The 21,771-nt window shown below is 37.1% G+C and overlaps 3 protein-coding genes and 1 non-coding gene across 4 annotated transcripts; 3 read left to right on the forward strand and 1 right to left on the reverse strand.

Moving 5' to 3' along the window:
- The first annotated feature begins 3,254 nt into the window (after positions 1–3,254).
- On the forward strand, positions 3,255–3,335 carry TRNAL-AAG. Its single transcript has one exon. It is a non-coding gene; the product is annotated as a tRNA-Leu (tRNA).
- Positions 3,336–3,516: 181 nt separating this feature from the next.
- Positions 3,517–7,029, forward strand: LOC115976947. Its single transcript, XM_031098520.1, has 6 exons — positions 3,517–3,735; positions 3,857–3,926; positions 4,037–4,142; positions 5,114–5,212; positions 5,301–5,435; positions 5,531–7,029. The coding sequence occupies exons 1-6, from the start codon at positions 3,603–3,605 to the stop codon at positions 6,812–6,814; spliced, it is 1,827 nt and encodes a 608-aa protein (XP_030954380.1). The 5' UTR covers positions 3,517–3,602; the 3' UTR covers positions 6,815–7,029.
- Positions 7,030–9,039: 2,010 nt separating this feature from the next.
- On the forward strand, positions 9,040–11,577 carry LOC115976949. Its single transcript, XM_031098521.1, has 2 exons — positions 9,040–9,522; positions 11,089–11,577. The coding sequence occupies exons 1-2, from the start codon at positions 9,253–9,255 to the stop codon at positions 11,272–11,274; spliced, it is 456 nt and encodes a 151-aa protein (XP_030954381.1). The 5' UTR covers positions 9,040–9,252; the 3' UTR covers positions 11,275–11,577.
- Positions 11,578–14,083: 2,506 nt separating this feature from the next.
- On the reverse strand, positions 14,084–17,598 carry LOC115978414 (G-type lectin S-receptor-like serine/threonine-protein kinase CES101). The gene is made up of 7 exons (XM_031100433.1): positions 16,411–17,598; positions 15,793–15,954; positions 15,506–15,702; positions 15,223–15,433; positions 14,849–15,086; positions 14,600–14,747; positions 14,084–14,487 (listed from the first exon to the last, which is right to left on the reverse strand). Exons 1-7 carry the CDS (start codon positions 17,588–17,590, stop codon positions 14,191–14,193), a joined length of 2,433 nt encoding a protein of 810 aa, XP_030956293.1. The 5' UTR covers positions 17,591–17,598; the 3' UTR covers positions 14,084–14,190.
- Between the last annotated feature and the right edge of the window lie 4,173 nt (positions 17,599–21,771).

Consider the following 21,771-nt stretch of genomic DNA (forward strand, 5'->3'; position numbering starts at 1 on the left):
GTTGTCAATCTAAAAAAATTAAAGACCACATAAAATTTATACCTTCATTTGCTTAATGGTTCCACTTTCATTCTTTGCTTCAATTTTAGCTAAGGACCCACAAAATTTAGTTGTTACCCTATTAATTACCCCCCACTGGCTTGTTAGGGATGAAATACTACGTGTAAAATCAGTACTATGGTCCTTGAAGTATTTTTCAACTTTGCCATAAAATTTTGTTCTATGTTGCTCATTACCATATATAGGATTGGCACTGGGATTGAGCCATGTTGCTATAAGCAGCTTGTCTTCCTCAAGACTAAAGTTGATACCACGTCTTGTTGTTGTCTTAGAAGTGACAACTTCAACATTTAGTGAAGAATCTTGGACTAACATGGGTCTATTTTTAGACACACCCAAAAGTTGTTCCTCAAAATTAATATTCCCTCGTAAGATATCAGTGTACAATGAAATGTCTCCTTCTGAGTTCACGCTCTAAATAGATATGTAGATAAAAACAATTTAGGCAGTCCAAAGAGAGCCAAAAAAAAAAAAAAATCAAATGCATATATGAATGCACAAAAAATTGGAAATAAATTCTAAATGCACAAGATATATCATTCTAAATGCTAGAATTAGATCTTTGGTATAGATTGTTTTATTCTCATGATTAAATTCCTAAATGTAAAACTATTTGTGAGAGATATGGTTTTATTCTGAATGCTAGAATTTATGAGAGAAATAGATTATCATTCTAAATGGTGGATAAGCATTTAGAATCCGTAGTGTCTCACAATTTGCATCCAAGTAATTATTCTGTGATACAAAAGAATTGAAAAAAAAGAAAAAACCATGACATGGCACATATGAACTAAGAAGATAGAGAGAGTAGAAGTAGAAATCGAAATATAAAGAGAATCATGAAGGAGACGGAGAACTTACCTGTATGTAGTAGTAGTAGAACAAATCGGCAAAACCATGAGTGAATCAGCCAAATTGAGATTGAATCGGCAATACCTTGAGAGAATCGGCGACACCGAAATACAAACCCAATCAGCTGAGATGCTAAGACAAAACTCTAACGTTTTGCGCTGAGAAGAGAGAGAAAGATGAATAAAAAATTAATAAAAAAGAAATGGCATTCCTTCCATACCATTCCAAACATAGTATTCTATTGTAGCAAATGCTAAAACTATTTGGCATTTGACACATCTCATGATAACTTTTTTTTTTTGTTTGGTGTGCCAAATGCTAAAACTTTGGCACACCTGATGCTAGTGCTTTTATGGGTAGAGCCCACATGCTATTTTTTCAAATTAATATACACTATACACAAGTCACAATTTACTTATTAACTAGTTTGGGTTGCACATGCAAGATTCGTGCTAGCTATTATAAAAATTAATAGTTAAGGTTAAATTTAGAATTCATTTATAATACAAATTAAAAATATAATCATTTGAGTGTTAAAATGCTTAGAAATTAATCCATTAAATAAGACATTAATTTGACTATATAAGAAAGACATATTGAGGGGAAACTAAAATTGAAGATAAATTGTGCTACATTAGGTGGAATCATGTAAGTTCCATGTAAAATAATAATTTTTCATTATATAATTGGGGTAAATTAGTACCGTAAAAGCTAATCCTTAAAATGAAATGAGATAAAGTAACAAAAATGAAGTGCAATTGTTTCCTATTAGCCGGTTAAAGCATTTACATCTAGATGTCTAAAAAATATTCATTTTACTATCTAAAAACCTACTTTATCTATTTAAAAAAACCATTTTACAACTTACACTACATCCTATTTCTTATTTTTCACATCAAAACCAATATTAGTAATTTATTTATTCTTTTTCTCTCTCTCTTCCTCTTTATCTTTTTTTTCCCTCTTTATCTACTACCAAAAACTAGTCTTCCTCTCCTTTCCTCTCACCTCCATAGCAACCAAACCCATACCACAATCAACAAGCAATCTCAGACCCAAAATCAACACAGCAAAATCTCAACAAATTCATACCAAAATCACTCAAAACCAACCAAAAAATCACAACAAACCCAAACCCAAACCCAAACCCATCACCATGACACCGCTACACCACCACAACAAACCCAGTAACCACCTACAACTAAAACTCAGCCACCGCTGAAACACCAAAACCAACCACTAGAACACCCAAATTAAATAGCCACCATCCACCAAAACACCCAACCAAAACAACTACTAGCCACTGAAACACATAACCAACACCACCCTTGAAACACCAAACCCCCGCCACCACCATTGGAACACCGAATTGAAACATAAAACCCAAACAAACAACCACCGACTCACACCACCAAAGCCCAGATTGCAAATCGCAACCACCAACCTAATTGCCACCTAAACTCAGCCAACCATGACCACTGAACCTACTACCGCCCAAATCACAACCCACTAACCCCCATCGCCAATCCACCACCCCAAAATCGAGAGAGAGAGAGAGAGAGAGAGAGAATAAAATAATATTATTTTAGTTTTACATACATGCCCCAGTAATTCCTATATATACAAACTTATTGTTCATAGATGATAAAATGTTTTAGCAATAACAACCTAGGTAAATTAGGTTTTAGGCTTGTGTGAATCTAAAATGGCAATTTGGGAGTCCCCCTAATGCTAACACTCTAATGTCCTTAATATTTATCACAATATATCAATTCAACTTGCACTTTGCACATTCCCTCTCAAGAGGCATTAAGATATACCATTTGATAACTTTGGAATCAAAATGCTAAAAATGTTATAAAGGGACACTAGCATCAATTTAACTTCATATACATTATGTGTATGTCTGAAACTAAACTTTCAGTAGGAACCTTCACTTACAAGGTGACACTCAATTATTTCATATCAAGTCATTTTCCTATATTAATTAATCTCAAGAACCATAATTAGACGTAAAATTCTAGTCACAGTTAAGTTCATGCTTTCAACAATGCCTTAATTACTCAAAGATGAAACTTTTGGTAACATATATAACAATTGGTGGTACCTTAAAAGTTACATAGCAACTTTCCTAAGCTAAATTACCCTCCTTTAAAAGTTCATGATTTGTCAGTGGAGATTGTGGTGTGTATCTTTGTGTTAGAATCTCTTTCATTTTTCTTGTGTGTGCGAGAGTTTGTTTCTTTAAAAAAAAAAAAAAAAAAATTAACATCAGTTTTGAATTATCCCAAAAACACCAGACATGTGTTGTGATGGTAATACATCAAAAATATCATCAACAAGTTGAGATGGCCGAGTTGGTCTAAGGCGCCAGATTAAGGTTCTGGTCCGAAAGGGCGTGGGTTCAAATCCCACTCTCAACAAAAATCATTTTTCATTTTTTAACTTTGCCACTGTCTTGCGGAGCCCACCCTTTTCGACGACATCAGATGATCTCCACCGTCAACGTTTAATCCAAAATATTTTCTAGATCAGTAATCACTGTATCCTCCTAGATAAGACTTACAAATCCAACGGTGCACATTCATCCCAATTCCACCTCCCGCTCTTTTTTGGACAAATTTCAAACCCAGAGAAAAAAAGAAAAACGAAAAACCCATCACCAAGTTTTACACCAAAATTAGCGCAAGATGGCTCAGGCAGCGAGGCTCGACCTCCGAATGCAAAAGGAACTCAAGCTCCTCCTCACCGACCCTCCTCCCGGCGCGTCGTTCCCACTTCTCTCCTCCTCTTCTTCTCCCTCCTTGTCCGCCATCGATGCCCGTAAGTCCCTATTTGGCTATCTTGTATACTATTTTCCATTTCTTAAATCTTTAATTTTATTTTTTCTTACTTTCTCTATTTTGGGTTTAATTTTGTGGTGGTGGTGGGTTGGTGTTTTTAGAGATTGAAGGTCCTGAAGGGACTGTATACGCCAAAGGGATGTTTCACATTAAGATTCAAATACCGGAAAGGTTTTGCCAAATTATACTTAAAACGTGGTTTCTAATTGCTTTGTTCAATTGGGTATTTTTTTTTTTTAGTGACAATTGTGGATTTCTATTTTGTTTTTTTGGAGTTGCAGGTACCCATTTCAGCCTCCAAGTGTGACGTTTGTGACACCCATCTACCACCCTAATATCGACAACGGAGGCCGAATTTGCCTTGACATTCTTAATCTTCCCCCCAAGGTGAGTTTTCTAATTGCATGTTAAAATTTGTGCAAATTGACTGTTACTTATTAGGATTACGCATAGAGTAGATTTATGCTAAGTGATGTCTAAATTTTAGTACTTAAAATTTGTATACATACCAAATTAGTCATTCTGTAGTCTTGTGGTTATAATTCTTGCTTACATGGCAATATTAAAAAAAAAAACTAACCCTTCAATGTTGTTCCTAATGGACATTCCTACTAGTTTCTCAGATTTGTGAACGTAGGTTGGGTTTGAAAACGTTTGATGTTTGTGATTTAGTGTTACAAATGTCTACATTCTACATTAGTTAGTTGTGGGAAAAATGTGAGGCGCCGTAAAATGTTTCAATGAGTTAAAGTTGTTTTAAGTTTCTGAAGTTGCTTGCATTTATGTTTTGGTTTTGGTTATAGATGGGTTCTACTTTTGTCATTTAGATTTAAGTAGTTGATGACTCTATTTAGGAAGCTTCTAGTCGGTCATCTGAATATGTAAATGGCTGTCCTTATTCAATGTGATAGCTTTTGAGTTCTTTCAGCCGTTGCCTAGTAATGCATTACTAGGCAAACGACTGAATCATAAATCCAAAGATCGAGGATTAGTTTGTAGCTTTATATCTAAATTCTAAATATTTGATCAATTTGTCTTGCAGTCACCTTTTAGTAAAAACCAATCTATATGATCTGTATCTTTCATATTTTCTGAATAACACTCCAAGAGTTAATGTTCAGGCGGTCAATCTCATAATTCTGAAAGACGACCTTAGCTCAATAGTTGAACTAAACATTGTTGACAAACTGATTGACAACTGTAATTGCTTGGGAGTAATTTTTTTTTTTTTTTTATTTGGTTGGTCACAGCAAGATGTGTTTTGTGCCATATCCAATAGTCTAATTCATTGAAATGTTTAATGGGTGAAATACTGTTGAGATGTTGTGATTTATTGGTCTTCACTGTAATCCAAGCAGGGGGCATGGCAACCATCATTAAACATTTCAACTGTGCTTACAAGCATAGGGTTGCTATTGAGTGAACCCAATCCTGATGATGGCTTAATGTGTGAAGCAGTAAGTTTCTTTTCACATAAATGTTTGGAGAACTAGTACTGGCTAATGAGGTCTCCTTGTTTTTATTTATGTTCGAATAAACGTGCAGAGTAGTGAGTACAAATATAACAGACAAGCCTTTGACCAAAAAGCTCGATCCATGACTGAGAAATATGCCAAGGTTGGAGTCAGTGGGAATGCTTGTAGCAGTCAAAGCATTCCAACTAACTCAAATACAAGCATGGTACTAGTATACAATTGGTTAAATTCTCTCTTGCTTTCTCTTTCCCCTCGTTAACCAAGTTGAAGCGCCTTTTCATTTGTAAATTTATTTTCCAGATGGAAGTAAAAACAGCTGGAATGGAGTCAAGACATGAAGTAAATCAGTATGGTGTAAGCCATAAGAAGTTATGTGGGACTAGGGGGAAGCTGTCACTGGAGTCCTCAGGTTCTACCCTGAAAAAGGATGGTGATGGGAAACTGAATGAGGTGCCTATTGACCACACGGTACCTTCTAATTACAAGGACCAGAGGGAACTAGAAGGAACCAGAAAAGGGCCAATAGACATGAATGATGAGTACAATCAGGGTCAGGATAAGCTATGTGAAACCAGGCAGAAATTATCACTGGAAACCTTTGCTCAATTCCAGAACAGAGATGGCCATGACAAGGAGAATTTGGTACTAAATCGCTGTCCATCACCTAACCCTCAGAAGCCTTTTGTGGCTTCTTCAGGGTCATCAATGACGAAGGTTGGAAACCATTGTGATCATGAAGAGCAAGGTAGTAAATCAATAAATGACAGCATCAACATGAGATCAAAGAAGCTGACTGTTGGCAAAAAGCAGCCACAGGGAATATCTTCAGACACCTGCCAGATAAGAGATGGTTGTAATGAAGAAATGATTGTGATCCCTCAACCATCACCCTCTGAGTTCCATTCATATGCGTCTCATGAGACCTTGCCACTTCCAATGGCTGCTAAACATATTGAACTGCCTCATAAGGTTTTTATCGATGGAATGGGAAATGGCTACAATGGTATAAATTCTAAGAAGCTCTGTTCTGTTGGCAAGAAGCTTTCATTGGGGTTCAGGGGCTTATCTCAGATTCAAGAAAAGGATAACAAGGAAAATGTGGTTCCAGTTCACCAGACACCACTTCCACATCCCAAAAGCCCTTCTCTGAGTTCATCTATGCCCTCAATGGTATCAAAGGTAGGGAAGCATTTTGAAAGCGGATCAGAGATTAGTGGCCTAAATGTGAGTTACAAGAATTGTGGGATTGGTCGAAAGCTGTCACTTGGTCCACTCACTCAATTACAGGGGAGCAATGATGATAACGGGCAGTTGCTGTCACTCTCCCAGAAACTCTCTGAAGATCCATCCAAGGACCTGCCCTTGCAACAGGATTGCAGGTGTGATAACAAGCAGAAGTTGAATCACGATCACAATGTGAAGATTGATGAGGGGACCAAGCAACAGAATACAGAAGACAAATCACCAGTTTCTGAATCGGTAATTGTTCTGGATAGTGAAGATAGTGAGGATGAAGGGTATGTATCTTTGAGGAAATCATTGTTAGCACGAAAGCGGATAGGGAAGCGGAAAGCTAGAGTTTGAAAATTTTCACAGTTTCAAACTTTCAAGCGAGCTGACAGGGATGAACTTTTTTTAATTTACTCTATGCTCGTGATTCAATGTAGTATGGTGGTTTATAACATAAGAAATTTCTTTTTGCCTTAACAGGGAGTATACTATTGGAACAATACAATCAACTTCTCAAATTACAATGCTCAAACAAATCTAAAAGAGAAGACCAAGAAAGCGATTTATTATTATGTTGTGGGAGCCCTGGTAGCTCTTCTTAGGGGACACATCAAGGAAGCCTTTCTTTGATCACTTAAATCCCCTATTTATTATGTGAGTGCTAACTGCTAAGGAAGCTATGGAGAGAACTAAAGTTGGAATGTTACTTCATGCTTAGATTCTGCTTTAGCCTCCCCCCTAACACTTCTTTTGAAATGAAAACAAGAAAAGAAAAAGAAAGTCAATTAACCCTAAACCAGCAAAGTCGTTGTATGAGACATAGTTTGTGATGGTACTCACTTGCATGCAGTTTGTAGCTTGTGTCTTGCAAGCATTTCTCTCCGAGCTATGCAAAGTCGTGCACTAGGCATATTAGTCTTTAAAAAAAAAAAAAAAATTATGAGACACATTAGGTACATTGCTTAATTTAAGATTATCTCATTAATTTGGATGGAGCTGGCTTTGTTTAACGTTCGTATAATTCTGACCAATTATTATTATTATTTTGCTGAGAATTTTGAACAATTATAGTTTGAGAGAGCAAAATGGTGCATCCTAAATGTGGTCTTTGCTGAGGATAGAAAATATTGATAAAAATGAAAAGATAGAAAATGCTGGGGGATAGAAAATATTTTTATTTTGATTAAGGGCGTTCGTTTTTTATAATAGTTCTTTATTATCAGACTAAGATACCAGTTGGTTTGGTGTAGATGGGGATTAAACCTTAGATTCTTTGTTTAACCATTAGAGATTTTACTAGTTGAGCTAACTGGAATCTATAATTATTATGTTATTATAAGTAGACTGCTAGAAAAGTAGGGGTAATTTTTATTATGTCTCTATTAGAGCATTCACATTAGTGGATATATAATAGAAAAATGTGTCAAATTTACACATTTTTGCACAAAAACTATCCACATGAGTGGATGTATAAATGTGTATATTTACGTGTTTACTTTAGTGACGGTGTATATTTATACTATTATTGTAGCTGTCTATCCTATGATTTTAATCTTTTTTCTCTCACTTGTCACTCTCATCATACTCTCTCTACCCACCACCACCACCACCACAACCCATTACAATGCTTGATAATCCAAACACAAAATCTAGCCAAAATCAACGAAAAATCAAACCAAACCATAAAAAAAAAAAAACTCATCCAAAACCCAACTCAAAATCAACTCCAAACCAAACCCAACAAAAAATTCAAATCAACTTAAAAAAGCACCTCGTACAAATACGTTGGAGCTACTGCCATTCCTATTGATATGGCCTCGCCCTTGTGTGTGAGTGTGTGTGGGTTTGAGATGAGATAGAGGTAGAGAGCTAGGAGGAGCAGGAGTTGTGAGTTGAGAGAGACCCATTTGAGATGAGAGAGAGATATATTATTGAAAATAATAATTGAAAAGAAAAATAATTATTTAAATAAAATAGAGTGTATAATAGACGATCTAATGTATGTGTTTTTAAAAAGTAATTGTGTAAAATAGAAAAAATAGATTATTATGTTAAAATAGATAAAAAAGAAATTGTGCAAACTAATGCAAATACTCTTAGTATTGCTCTGATAAGCATCCAAAAATGACATTGTTTCAACATTTGAGTGGTTTTTTTTTATTTTTTTATTTTTAATATTTAAGCAATACTGTATTGCTTAAATATTTAGAAAATCACTCAAAAACTGTTTTTGGGTGCTTAATGGAGTAGTACTAACGAAGACTAATGAGAGGTCTTAATTGAATAAATTTGAAATTAGATAATTCAATTATATGAAAGTAAAGTTAGCGTCTTAAAGTGAATTTTGACTAAATTTAGAGGATGCAATTTGTATTTTTACCTTAATTACAAAAAAAAAAAAAAAAAAACTCTTGTAAATCATGGACTCCGAGGTTAGACCCAAACGAAATGTAACAAACTCCAACTAGTAGGATAAATAAAATTGGGTTTGGGCTTTGGGGCTTCTTTTTTAAACCTCATCTCTGAATATCACCTGTACTCGAGCTCGGTTGAGATTGGGCCATATAGAAAAAAAAAAAAAAAAAAAAAAAAAGGATGAGAATCTGGGGGCTCTCTCTGGCTCACCGCTAATAAACTGACTGACTGGTGAGGCGGCTTGGTTTTGCTTTTGTTTTTCCGACGCTGGGTTTGTTTTGTGGAAGTGGAACCAAGCTAGAGCCTAGAGGAAGAGGCGTAACTACGATACAGATACAGATACAGATACAGATAGAGAGAGTAGGAAAAAAAAATTGATGGCTTCGATTTGCCTCTCAATTCCGAGCTTCAAAACCCTAGCTATTCTATCTCCATCATACACATCTTCGACTTCATCCCCATCTTCTTCTTCTTCTTCTTCTTCTTCTGTGGGCGACGCGTGCTTCGTTCGCTGCAGATGTTCAATTCCAATGTTCGATTCTCAGCGCGTGGTTTCAACTCATCGTTTGAGGGCAAAGAGGCAAGTGGTCCGTATGGCTCCCGATGAAGAGAAACTCACGCGCCGTAATCCTCTCGATTTCCCCATCGTATGTCTCTCTCTCTTCCCCTTATTTGTATAGATAAATGTGAAATTACTGCCAACTTTTTGTAATTCATTTATGTTTTCAGAACTAGCTAGTTCATATATATATTTTTGCTTCGTTGAAAACGAGGTCTGTTGAGCTATATCCTCGAAAGTTTTATGCTTTTAAATAGGTACATACATGGTCTGTGTCTATGAGTATGAGAGACTAACAGGTCCTTAATTCGTTGAGTGTGGGTAGGACATGTTTGTTTGGCCTGTTTGAGAGGCAGTAGTTATCCACTGTTCTAATCTCAGCTATTGCCTGGTGTTTGCTTCACCTTAACTGTGGCGAGCTCACAAGAGTTTTAGATTATAGATAAAATGATTCTATGTCCATGCATTTTTCGGTTAACTTTTCATAACTTGCTGAGGTTGCTAGTTGTCAAGTGATGGTGGTGGTGCGCCCATCTGAAAGTGATGTTAAGTCGATGGACAACAAGTGAATATTCCTGTACTGCCCCTTGTTGGTCCTGAGGGACGGACGAGGCTAGGTAATCACAACTTACCACCTTGCAAGTTGTGATATATATATATATATATATATATTAGCAGATGGATGCCTATGAACTCTAGCTCAGATGGCATCTCTCCCCTTGGAAGAGTAAGGTGCAGAGTGAGGTCGAGGGTTAAAGCAGCTTGCAAAAAAAAAGTTACGAACACGAATGGGCAGGGTGTCCAAGTCATGGGAAACAGACAAGAAAATCCATCCTCCAAAGAATAGAAAATCAGTTTTGCTTTAGATGCATATGTCATTTCGTATCCGTTATCTTCCATCGTAATTTTCTTGCTGAATCAACATTCCACTGACTCTCTTTTCTGCTTTATTGCTCCTGTTCCTTCTTTTAGTCAGCATCATTATCGATGTATCAATTGAAGACGCTGTCTTTGTAAGCACTATGCTGCTGATAAATATTATTGGGAAAGTATATTGCTTGTATATTGTGGTGGTCTTTGTAATTTTTTTTTTTCAAATGTTGCTGCTACATTTTAGGGCCTAAATAGATCAAAATTGAAATTTGTGAAAACTATGTGCATTGACTTCAACCATAAGTTTGGAGTGATAATGCTGATTAGGACATCATGGTTTTGGCTTACTTGAGCATGTTTAACAAGCCTAACTTCAAATCACTTCATTTGATTGTGCAATTTTAGATATCAGCTTTCTGTTGTCCCCCTCTTTTAGGACTTGGCTGATGAGTGAGCTTTAAAATTTTAAGTCAATCAGGTAAAATTGTTGGATGACTCTAATGTTGCTATATCTCAGTTAATACTGTATGATCCTGCTGCTTCCTGAAAGTAGATGAGGTCTTCATTTTTGAAGTTTACTGCACATCAATTCTTAAACATAGGTGTTACTTGATGGTTTTATTTGTATGCTGCCTCTCTGCTGTTGATTGAATATTGGTTCCATGAACTTCCTATAGCAAGTAATGTTCTTAGAGTTTTTTTGCAGTTGGTCTATTTTTCACTATGAATGTTTTTTGTCTGTGGCATTTTGATAAATAATCTAGTTCAATCTACTGGGCAGGAGTGGGAGAGGCCAAAACCAGGGCGTAGACCTGATATATTCCCCCAGTTTAGCCCTATGAAAACACCATTACCACCTCCATTGCCATATGATCCTCCGGAAGAAGATGAGGAAGAGGAAGAGAAGAAAGAGGAGGAGGAGGATGATCCTGAAAAGGAAGAGCCAGATCAGCCTGAGAATCAGTAGAACTCTCTCAGTGGCAAAGTATGGGCCTTAGACATTTTTCACAATTTTGTTTTTATTCTCTTAGTTCATGTTACCTCTTGCTTCATGTGGTGCTTATATATAGTGGATAATAATGTAATGGTCATCCAGTTAGAATGTTGCTTAAGTGTTTTTTTTTCTTCTAACTTTGGGCAAAAAGGATCATGCAAAACCCTTGTTGGGACCTTTTGCAGGCTTATTTACGAAGAGTATTTTGAAATTTATTTTATTTGATGGACTTTTTAGATATATAAGAGATTGGATTGAAGGAATGATTACTTATGATATGGGGAGTTAGGTCGACTGTTTCCTTTTTCACTTGCTTCTTTACTTGTTTGGTACCTTCATTTTGGCTTACCTCAACAACTTCAAAATCTAGGATTGCTTTTCATGATAAAATTGCAAGCTAACATGGCTCTTTGGTTGCGTACACTGACTTGCTTATTTAAAATAATTGTCTAGACCCTCAATAAAATATGGTCCTCAAATTTCTGTTTAGTGGAGTAATAGATATTCATGCCTGAGAAAATACAATGGTATGAAGACAAGTCATTTGGTCCGTGTGGCAGATGACTTGTTGTTTTCTTTGTGGCTGCAGGTTGTACAATGTGAGACACAAGTATTACCCATTTGGGGAAAAAATAACATGTAAGTTTCTGGTGAAACAAGCATAACTTGTGGTTGAGTTTTCTATTAGGAAAATAGAGAAAGGTTCAGTTTCTCTCAAGTTATGCACTTTTTAGCTTTGGTATGGCATCCCTTTTTCCCTTTAAAATTTGTGCACATGTTGCCTAGGTGCACAACGTAGGGTTAGAACTGGGCAAGAATCATTTTTTCTAGTAGATTTCGGAATTTGGGACTTCGTGATTTCGCTCAAGTGTAAACATTTTCACTTGAGCGAAATCTTGTGGGCAAAATTGTTGTGTCAACTTTAGATGGTCATATCTCCCTCATTTATAATCAAATTGGGTCAAATTTGTGTTCGTTTTGAAACTTTGAATGTTTACTTTCCAATGAAATAGGTTACTCTTAGAAATTCATTATGATGCAAAAGATATGGGTAAAAGATTGTCAACTTCCCATCTTTGGGCAGATTGAAACTTGTCATCTTTGATAAGTTTTTGACCCAGACTTAACTTTAACACAATTTTTTATGTGTTTTGACAATAGGATTTGCAAACACATCTATGGACCCTAATAGATTAGGACCATTTTGGATGTCAAACATTCTTGTTCAATTTTGCGTAACGGTTTTATGACTCTAATATGGCAACATCTTTGTCAATAGTTTGATTCAGCCTATGGTCTTTAAGAGAATAGTTCCTACTACTTTCAGGAAGTAGATGCCCTATGCATTATTGGGATTTCACAAATTAATTTGTTTGTAATTTGTAGAGGTGAATTTTGTTTTTTGAAGATAATAATGTTGCCTTGATAATCTTATTTATTGAAAGAATCCTATTTTTTAAAAGAATTTTATTAAAACAATATTGAAAATTAGAGATGACAATATACTAATTGTTTAGAACTTTGAAAGATTATACTTTGTACTTGTGCCAAAAGCTTTGTAACTCAATTGACACTTTTTGGCTTCTAATGAAAACATCAAAGTTTTAAATTTCCCTTCTCCCTCCTCCTATTGTAACTATTGATTATTATTATTATAATTTTTTAAAATTTTAAATGTGGGCCTTGAAGCTATCTTTCAATTAGTTTTTATTTAAGTTATCAATTCTAGGGCTGTCCAACCTAAACCCAATAAATCCGTCCAATTTGGAGCCAATTGATCCGAAATCGGTTTAATTCAAGTAGTGTGGCAGTTGATAGTGGGTCTATGTCAAAAACAACCAATTTTTGTGTCTGAAACTGAAAAGTTTTTGCTAAAAGTATTATAAATAAAGTTAAAAGGTAGTTGAAATAGTATAGTGAAACTCATGAATAATATTAAAAAATGCAATGAGACCCATGAATAGTAGTAAAAATAAACTAAATAGTAAAAAAAGCTAACTTTTTTAAGCCATGCCAAATACATAATTAGTGGGTCGAGTAGCAGGTTTCACTATCTGAAACTTGATCTGACCAATGTTCTTCCTCAAATGCCACCTTCAAGCCGCCATTCTCCTCTTCAACACCGCTATTCTCCTTCGAAGCTGTCATTCTTACCCCTTGATGTCAGCATTATTTCACAAATTTGGCAAGATCCCACTGTATCACAGCCATATTTGGGGAGATAACAGTTAGATCTAGTACTACTTCACTAGAATTGGAAGCGTTTCACCATGTGTTGACACCACAACAATCGGTCTTTGGCGGTTGATGACCCATACTCCTCGCCATTGGCGTTGGGCCTCACAATCCCAAATCCGACGTGTTCGGGTTGGATGCCGGGTTAATCCCAAGCCTGACCCCGGACACCCTTAACCAATTTATTTATGTACTGCACATGCAAAGCAGATTACATGTGATAGTCATCCAAGTGGAATGTTGCTTAACTGGTTTTCACTGTTTGCGCCGAAAGAATCACCTAAAACTCTAATTGGGAACCTTTTCAGGCTATTTTTTAAAGAGTAAGCTTCGATTACTGTTCTGGTAAATTTTTCTGAGTAATTGACGCTTGGGAGAAAGAGCAAAGAAGATTATAGTATTCGTCAGTGGAAAAAAAACATATCCTGATGTTGAAGTATTGATTTAAGAAAATAAAGAAGGGCGTGGTTAATCTCCATACTGAAAAAGCAATTGTTATTTTGAGTCCTATAATTTTTGTGTAAGTGTGTAACAAATATCACGTGGATTACATGTAACATATACAAAATTCTACCTCAGAATTTATAGATTCATCGTGTTTTTTTTAGTAGCTCTATCTGGCTTCTTGTCACTTACCATACAACAAAAAAGGCTCTATCTGGCTTCCATAACAGTTATAGATACACAATTTACCGAATTAATGTCCATCTTTCCACCAGGCAATGTTAACCCAGCTTCAGTTTTCTCAAGTTGTTTTGGATCAGGCAGGAACACAGCCTCATTTGCGAGCATGGGGATGATATCTGACATAGTTGGTCTATCCGTTGCACGCTCTTGCACACATAGGAGACCAATGTGGATGTATCTGAACAGTTCACTTTTGGGACATGAGGAGTCCAGTGATGGATCCATCAATTCAAGAATATCGCCTCGCTTCCACAAATCCCATGCCTGAAATTATTTTCATCATTTATGAAAATTGTGAGTCTTAATCAAATTTCAGAAGAGAACTCTTCAACTCTAATTGAGATTGGAATAAGATAAGGTTTGTTTGATTACTAACTTGTTCTATAAGAGTGATACTGCTGGATGAAGAAAAAACTGAGCTTTTCTTGCCACTCACGATCTCTAGCATTAGGACTCCAAAACTATAAATATCAGATTTCTCGGAGAAAATGCCATTCATGGCATACTCAGGAGACATATAGCCACTGTATAAAAAGAAAAGAGAATGTTCATATTTGCTATGTGTGTGTGTGTGCTGTGTTTATAGCAAAGATCAATATGGTTGCTATATGTAGTCTATACTCACTATGTCCCAACAACCCTCTTAGTATTTGCTCTGCTTTCGTTCTGTCCAAAAATTCTAGCCATACCAAAATCTGATATTTTAGGGTTCATGTCATCGTCAAGTAAAATGTTACTAGGTTTCAAGTCTCTATGTATTACTCTTAGTCTGGAATATTTGTGAAGATAAAGAAGTCCTTGTGCAACTCCTTTAGTAATGCTGACACGTTTTCTCCAGTCGAGAAGTTTTCTTTTAGTGGGATCTGTTGTAAAATAAAGTGTAAATGTAGTTAGTGGTCATAGTAATAATCACAAATTTATATATATATATATATATATATTTAGATAAGTAATAATCACATTCTTAAAGTATAGCCATATGAGTAGATTATAACAAACCAAAAATGAAGGAATCCAAGCTTTTATTTGGCATGTACTCATAAATCAACATATTTTCTTCTTCGTGAATACAACAACCCAAAAGCCTAACAAGATTGACATGTTGAAGTTCAGCTATTAGTGTAATCTCATTCATGAATTCTTTGAGCCCTTGTCCAGAATCTCTTGCAAGTCTTTTTACTGCAAACTGCTGTCCATCTTGTAATAAACCCTGGAATTAAGTTCTCAATGTTAGAGAACAAGTGTCTCAGTCAAGCCTCATTTACTAATTTCCAATTCTTACCTTGTAAACTGGTCCAAAACCTCCCTCTCCAAGCTTGTTGGAAAATGAGAAGTGATTAGTTGCGGCCAATATTTCAGGAAAACTAAATAATTGAACCTCATTGCCCTTCTTTCTGTCTCTTTTGATCTTATCGTTAAATTTGTTGAAAATTAGGGATCTTAACTCAAGTAATCCCTTGTCCTGGCTTGTTTTCCCTTCTGCAGATTAGAACACAAATATGTACTCTTAAGTTACATATACATGTGACTAATAAGTTTCATACCAACAGAGGATTACCTTCTACTCACCATCTTGTTGCAAGAGTCCAAGTTTTCTCCTCCTGTAGCACAAATAACCCAAAAGTAGGATTGCTAGACCAGCTATAATGGCAACAATGCACCATATCCACCACAACTCCTTTGTGCTTCCTGCGGAATTTTCCCTTGTGCCTCCTTCAGTGGGTGTACCCTCTGATACAAAATCATAGAAATCAGTTCTAAGATTGTTGGACCTGTTGCTAATACGGTTCATGCTTGAAGCACATTCTTATGCTTAATAAACAGATATGGATATCATAAGCATGTTTTAGGTTGGATTGAAATCATGAAGACAAACCAGATATTGATGTGAACCATTTAGTGTTATTCAAAATGTCATACCAGACCACTTATAGAAGATCAGGTTTATAAATTATATCCTACTGTTTGTTACATAGTGCATATTTAGATGATCGCATTATTAAACAACTGCCAATCTGCCATTACTGGTGAAATTTAGTCTCTCAGCTCTATAGGGTCATCTAACAGTCAACAAAACCAGAAAACTGAAGGGCTAAAATTATGGAATAAAATTTGGGAGAAGAAAAATTTGAAAAAATTACTCAAGGTGAAAATTAAATTCAGTACCAACTGAAGGTAAACTCATACCTTTATTATTTCCTAGCTCATGGATGTATATTGCTGGAAAGTTCTCATTCATAATGAAATTTGCGTCCTTATTCCAAAACTCACATCCAGTACCATTGTCAAAATGGTTTTTATAAGCAATGCAAGAGCAATTATTCCAACAGCTATAGTGACAATCACTGAGAGCCAAGCTGGAATTATAATGAAAATACTTCAATTTAGTTTCCTTGTAATAGCCTTTTTTTGGCACAAACAACTCAGAACCGTTCCTGCATTCTGTGTGATTCTGCTCTATGCACACAGCATTTGGATAGTTCACATTAAATTGACATGGACTAGTGGTTGTGTTTTTCCATGTAGTACCATCCACATCTAAAGTGAACTGCACGATCTGCCCCCAAGAATTCAGCTCCCACCTTGAGATAGTAGTATTGTTCTTAACTTTGTAAGAGAAGTATTTCTCATCCTCTTTTGACACAAAACTGAATTCATACACATCAAGACTCCTTTTCAGATCAGGAGCCATTTGGAAGCTCCCCTTATTCCAGACCCCACTAGTCCAATATACATCCCCTCGCTGCCAGACAATCAACTGGTCAGCACTACCAGGATCCACGCCTAGCCTGAAAGCCCCTGGTGCAGGGACCTGGCTACTCAACCATGAATTTAGTGCCCAACTTTGTCCAGTCTTCCGGTTCAAGCCTAGTTTCATTCCGGGCAGTAGTGTGTTGGTTGGATGATCAAAACTTTGCCACAAGACTCGCCCTGCTCTTCCATTAGAATAAACTTCTGTTAGCACTAGGTTTCCAGAATCCAAGAGAGTTGCTGTCACGTTACTCAACACTGTCTGATTGGGATTTATCACAATTGGCTGCCCTCCATTATGTGTGATCTTCAACAATCCTTCGTTGTCTAACGTAAGAACTCCAGCTGATTTATAGATTGGATAATCTGGGTTTGCCACCCAGACTGATTCTGGATTTTTTGGTAGTTTACTGTACCATATTCCTAAGTAGTAGTCACTTGAATAGCTAGGGTTGAAGAAGCCTAATTTGAAGATACCATTTTCAGAAAGTAGATGCTCCTCATCTCTCATCTGTTGCCCTTGCTTCAATGAATAGATTTCTTGACAAGAAGAATACGGTGATTCCATGCAGAGACACGAGAAAAGAAAAAGCATGAGGTTCCTAAGTTTAGCCATGAGCAGACCAATACGGCAAATACCATTTAGAAAGAAAAAAAAAAAAATCTGCAACTATTACTATTTGTTTGCTTGAGATTATTATTAGAAGAGATAAAACTACTCTTGAGGCCAATTGGACCTTTATCCAAGACAAAAGTGACTTGCTGGAAACTTGAAAGCTGTTCTCTTACTTTTTCAAACTACTAATCCCTTCAAACTCTTACTTTTTCAAACTACTAATCCCTTCAAACTCGTAATTCGTAAACAATGTGAGTAGTTGAAATTTCAGGCTTCTCTTAGTTATCAGAACTTGTAAGTTTGAAATGATGACATTAGGGTAGGTCGACTTCTACCCTCTCTTTGAAAGTTCTCAACACACGAGGGCTATTGCTTTTTTAGTCTTACAAGCCGACAGATTCCTAGTAAACTTGTTCACTATTGAAGACTGCAATGTCAAATGTCTAATAAAAACTTTGTCACAATCAGAGACCGAAATGTCCAATGACTCATATGTGTTTGCTTTCAAAATTGACCGTAATTGCCAATGCTTTCAAAATTGACCGTAATTGCCAATGTTACATTCTAGAAGGATTGCAAACAAATGTTGCCTTTTTTCATTTATGGTGCAATACTGCACCAAATGATTATTCTTAGAGACCTGTTTAGCCAAGTAGCCTACAATATTTGTGAGTCCTAGTTGCAGGGCCGGAGCCACTCCTAGACAACGGATTTTTTTTTAAAATAAAAATAGTATACACCACACGCTCCACTCATACATTAGTAGTAGTTTAGTACTTTTTTTTTGAAACAAAAGTTTAACGAGTGGTTTAAAAAAAAGGTAGGCATTTGTATTATAAAAAGTAAAAGGTTTTAATGTTTTATGCAACTTCCTTTTTTTTTTTTTTTTTTTTTTTAGAGAAAGTTGTTTTATGCAACCTGGTTGCAAGAATTTTTATGCAATCCACTAAAAACTGTTCACATGTACTTATAGTCACATGACATTTTTAATGACACTATATAAAATTTTTTGCAATCTAAGTTGCATAAAAACCTTGCTCTAAATTTTATATTAGATAAATCTAAAAAAAATTGATGTCATCAATCACATAAAAATTTCAAGACTCTTGTAGTTTAAGTAGCAGCTCTCCACTCTCATTGTAAATATTGAATTATCCAAAAAAAAAAAAAAACTCAATATCATAAAAATAATTAAGACATTTATTTATCACTGTATGTTGAAGTTGCACCAATTATATCCATTATCCACCAATTTTGGCTCAATAGACCTATAAGGTATGGAAATGAAGGAATATCTAGAAATTAATTAAATAAATAATAAAATGAAATATAAAAAACAATAGTTTTTATATAGAATAAAAGTATTGTCTTTTACTAGTCAAGAAACTATTTAAATTCTAATCAAATTAACACAATTACTTAAATAGGATCTGAAGAGGGTAAAAATATGGCTTGACGAACTTCCATTAAATGGGCCTGACGGATCCATGTCCGTGGGCTGATAGAGGGCAAGCCCAACTTGTGCAAAGGCCCGTTATGGATAGATACAGCAGAAACCCTAGATGGAAAATACTTGCGACACACACTTAATCACCATAGAATCCCTAGGTAAATGGAATCCTAGCATGAAGAGGATTGCGGAAGATATGCACGTAAATGAAGATCTTCTCTACAAGGAAATGTCTTGTCCATCACGTTTGGGACTATTTAAGAGGATTCCTATAAGGAAAAGACTTCTACGCCAAGGAAGAGATGCTAACCTTCTACTACTATAAAAACCCCAATACCCTCACAAATCAAGGTATGCATAATTTACCCTTCTCTAACACTCTAGAATTATGAGAATAGTTCTAACTTGACTTTCGGAGGGTATTCGGCCGGCACCACACCGGTACTCTTTGTTAGGTCTTCTCTCTTTTCTATACAGGTATCGTTACAAGTGTGCGAGGGACCTGTAGTTCACTAGTGATATTTACGGCATCATCAGTTAGCACCATCTGTGGGAACACCGAAACTGCAATTTGTAGGCTATACAAACGCTACCCGGACAAAAGGGTTGCACGGTTACTTACACGCCCGATGGCAACCACCAACAACGTTTAGGAAAACGAGCCTCAACCTACTACCCTGGAAAGACAGGTCCTAACCCTTACAGCGGCAGTGGAGCACTTCACCAAACAAAACCAGACCCTAGAGGAACAGCTGCGACAAAAGAACGCGGTGATGGGAAACCAAGAAGAAGATCAAGAAGGTGCTAGTGCTGATCGCAGGAACCAGGAGAGACCGGAAGGTAGTAACGTCCCAAGCAGACCAGAGCGACAAAACATAAGCCTCCCAACCCTCATGGATACGGCTCTGCCTATTGTTGCGGAGATGCAGACAATGAAGGAGCAGATGAAAGTTATGATGAACGCCCTCAAGGGACGAGTATCTAGCGATCTTGACGACCTAGTCAACCGAATCGACTCACCGTTCACTGCATCCGTCAATTGCTTCCCTCTGTCGCATAAATTCCGCATGCCACATATAGACAGTTATGACGGAGTCAAGGACCCTCTAGATCACTTAGAGACCTTTAAGACCTTGATGCACTTTCAAGGAGTTGCAGACGAAATCATGTGTATGACCTTCCCTACAACGCTGAAGGGCGCTGCGAGAATTTGGTTCAGTCAGTTAACACCTGGCTTTATCAGTACTTTCAAAGAGCTGAGTGCCCAGTTCACTTCGCATTTCAGTGGAGGGCACAAATGCAAGAAGTCTACTGCATGTCTGATGAACATTAAGCGATGGAAGGACGAGACGCTGAGGTCCTACATAACCCGTTTCAACAAGGAGGCCCTCTTAATTGACAAGGCGGATGACAAGATACTCGTGGCATCATTCACTAATGGGTTACGAAAAGGTAAGTTCCTATTTTCTTTGTACAAGAACGATCCAAAGACCATGTCGGATGTACTTTACAGGTCTACCAAGTATATGAACGCGGAAGATGCATTGCTGGCCCGCGAGGATAAGCCCTAAAAAAGGGAAAGCAGGAAGATACACGGCAGGATAGGGGGCACAAGGTGGCTAGGACCGGAGAACGACGGGATGATAGACGCTCCAAACCCCTCATTGGGAGATTCACAAGCTTTACCCCATTAACTACCCCAATAGATTAGGTCTTAATGCAGATCAAAGACGAAAAAGCCCTAACGTTCCCTGGCAAGTTGAGGGGAGATTCAAGCAAAAGGCCAAGGGACAAGTACTGCCGCTTCTATTAACACCACAGGCACGACACAGCTAACTGCTATGATCTAAAACAGCAGATAGAGGCCCTTATAAGATAGGGGAAGCTACAGAGGTTCGTTAGTAAGGAAAGAACGGATCCACTTCAAGAGCAGGCCCTGCGACGGGAGAATGAGCGCCCAAGGCCACCCATTGGAGACATAAGGATGAACATAGGGGGCACGACAACCTCTGGGTTGTCCAAAAAAGCCCGGAAGACCTACTTGAGAATGGTCCAAAACGTTTAGTTTACAGGCATTGTATCCAAGATGGCATGGATCGACAACCCCATCATCGGATTTTCAGAAGAAGATGCTCGAAGGCTGCACCACCCGTATGACGACGCACTTGTTGTCAACCTAAGGGTAGGAGACTACAACATGCACCCGGTTCTAGTCGACAATGGTAGTTCGGCAGACATCTTGTATTACCTGGCTTTTCAGTAAATAAGGATTGATAGAGAACAGTTGGTCCTGGTTAATGCCCCTCTAGTTAGTTTCGGGGGGATGAGAGTGTTCCCCATCGGTGCCGTCACGTTGTCAGTAAAGGTAGGTGATTACCCCCAGCAGAACACAAAGGAAGTAACATTCCTCGTGGTCGACTGTTCGTCCGCTTACAATGCCATTCTCGGATGACCCACCTTCAACTCATGGAAGACTGTAACTTCAACCTACCATTTAATGATCAAGTTCCCAATGGATTATGGAGTAGGAGAACTGTGTGGAAATCAGGTGGCAGCATGAGAATGCTATATTGCTATGCTAGAGATGGACGATCATCAGCAAACAATGTGCATAGGAGAACAACGAACAGTGGCGGAGCCAGTTGAAGAGTTAGAAGAGGTAATCCTTGATGACTTAAGTCCAGAACGAACGACTAGAGTGGGTACGTTGGCAAGCTGGCCGGTGTGCCAA

Source organism: Quercus lobata, chromosome 2 (assembly GCF_001633185.2).
Source record: "Quercus lobata isolate SW786 chromosome 2, ValleyOak3.0 Primary Assembly, whole genome shotgun sequence".
Classification (NCBI taxonomy): Eukaryota; Viridiplantae; Streptophyta; class Magnoliopsida; order Fagales; family Fagaceae; genus Quercus; species Quercus lobata.

What these genes read in the sequence shown, in the direction of transcription:
- LOC115976947 (XM_031098520.1), top strand. Translation starts at nt 3,603, where the DNA reads ATGGCTCAGGCAGCGAGGCTCGACCTCCGAATGCAAAAGGAACTCAAG. An exon ending in AAGATTCAAATACCGGAAAG is followed by an intron (nt 3,927 to 4,036) that starts GTTTTGCCAAAT and finishes TTGGAGTTGCAG; the next exon opens with GTACCCATTTCAGCCTCCAA. An exon ending in TTCTTAATCTTCCCCCCAAG is followed by an intron (nt 4,143 to 5,113) that starts GTGAGTTTTCTA and finishes TAATCCAAGCAG; the next exon opens with GGGGCATGGCAACCATCATT.
- LOC115976949 (XM_031098521.1), top strand. Translation starts at nt 9,253, where the DNA reads ATGGCTTCGATTTGCCTCTCAATTCCGAGCTTCAAAACCCTAGCTATT. An exon ending in ATCCTCTCGATTTCCCCATC is followed by an intron (nt 9,523 to 11,088) that starts GTATGTCTCTCT and finishes TCTACTGGGCAG; the next exon opens with GAGTGGGAGAGGCCAAAACC.
- LOC115978414 (XM_031100433.1), bottom strand. Translation starts at nt 17,590, where the DNA reads ATGGCTAAACTTAGGAACCTCATGCTTTTTCTTTTCTCGTGTCTCTGC. An exon ending in GTTTTGGACCAGTTTACAAG is followed by an intron (nt 15,434 to 15,505) that starts GTAAGAATTGGA and finishes ACTTAATTCCAG; the next exon opens with GGTTTATTACAAGATGGACA. An exon ending in GTATCACTCTTATAGAACAA is followed by an intron (nt 14,488 to 14,599) that starts GTTAGTAATCAA and finishes AAATAATTTCAG; the next exon opens with GCATGGGATTTGTGGAAGCG.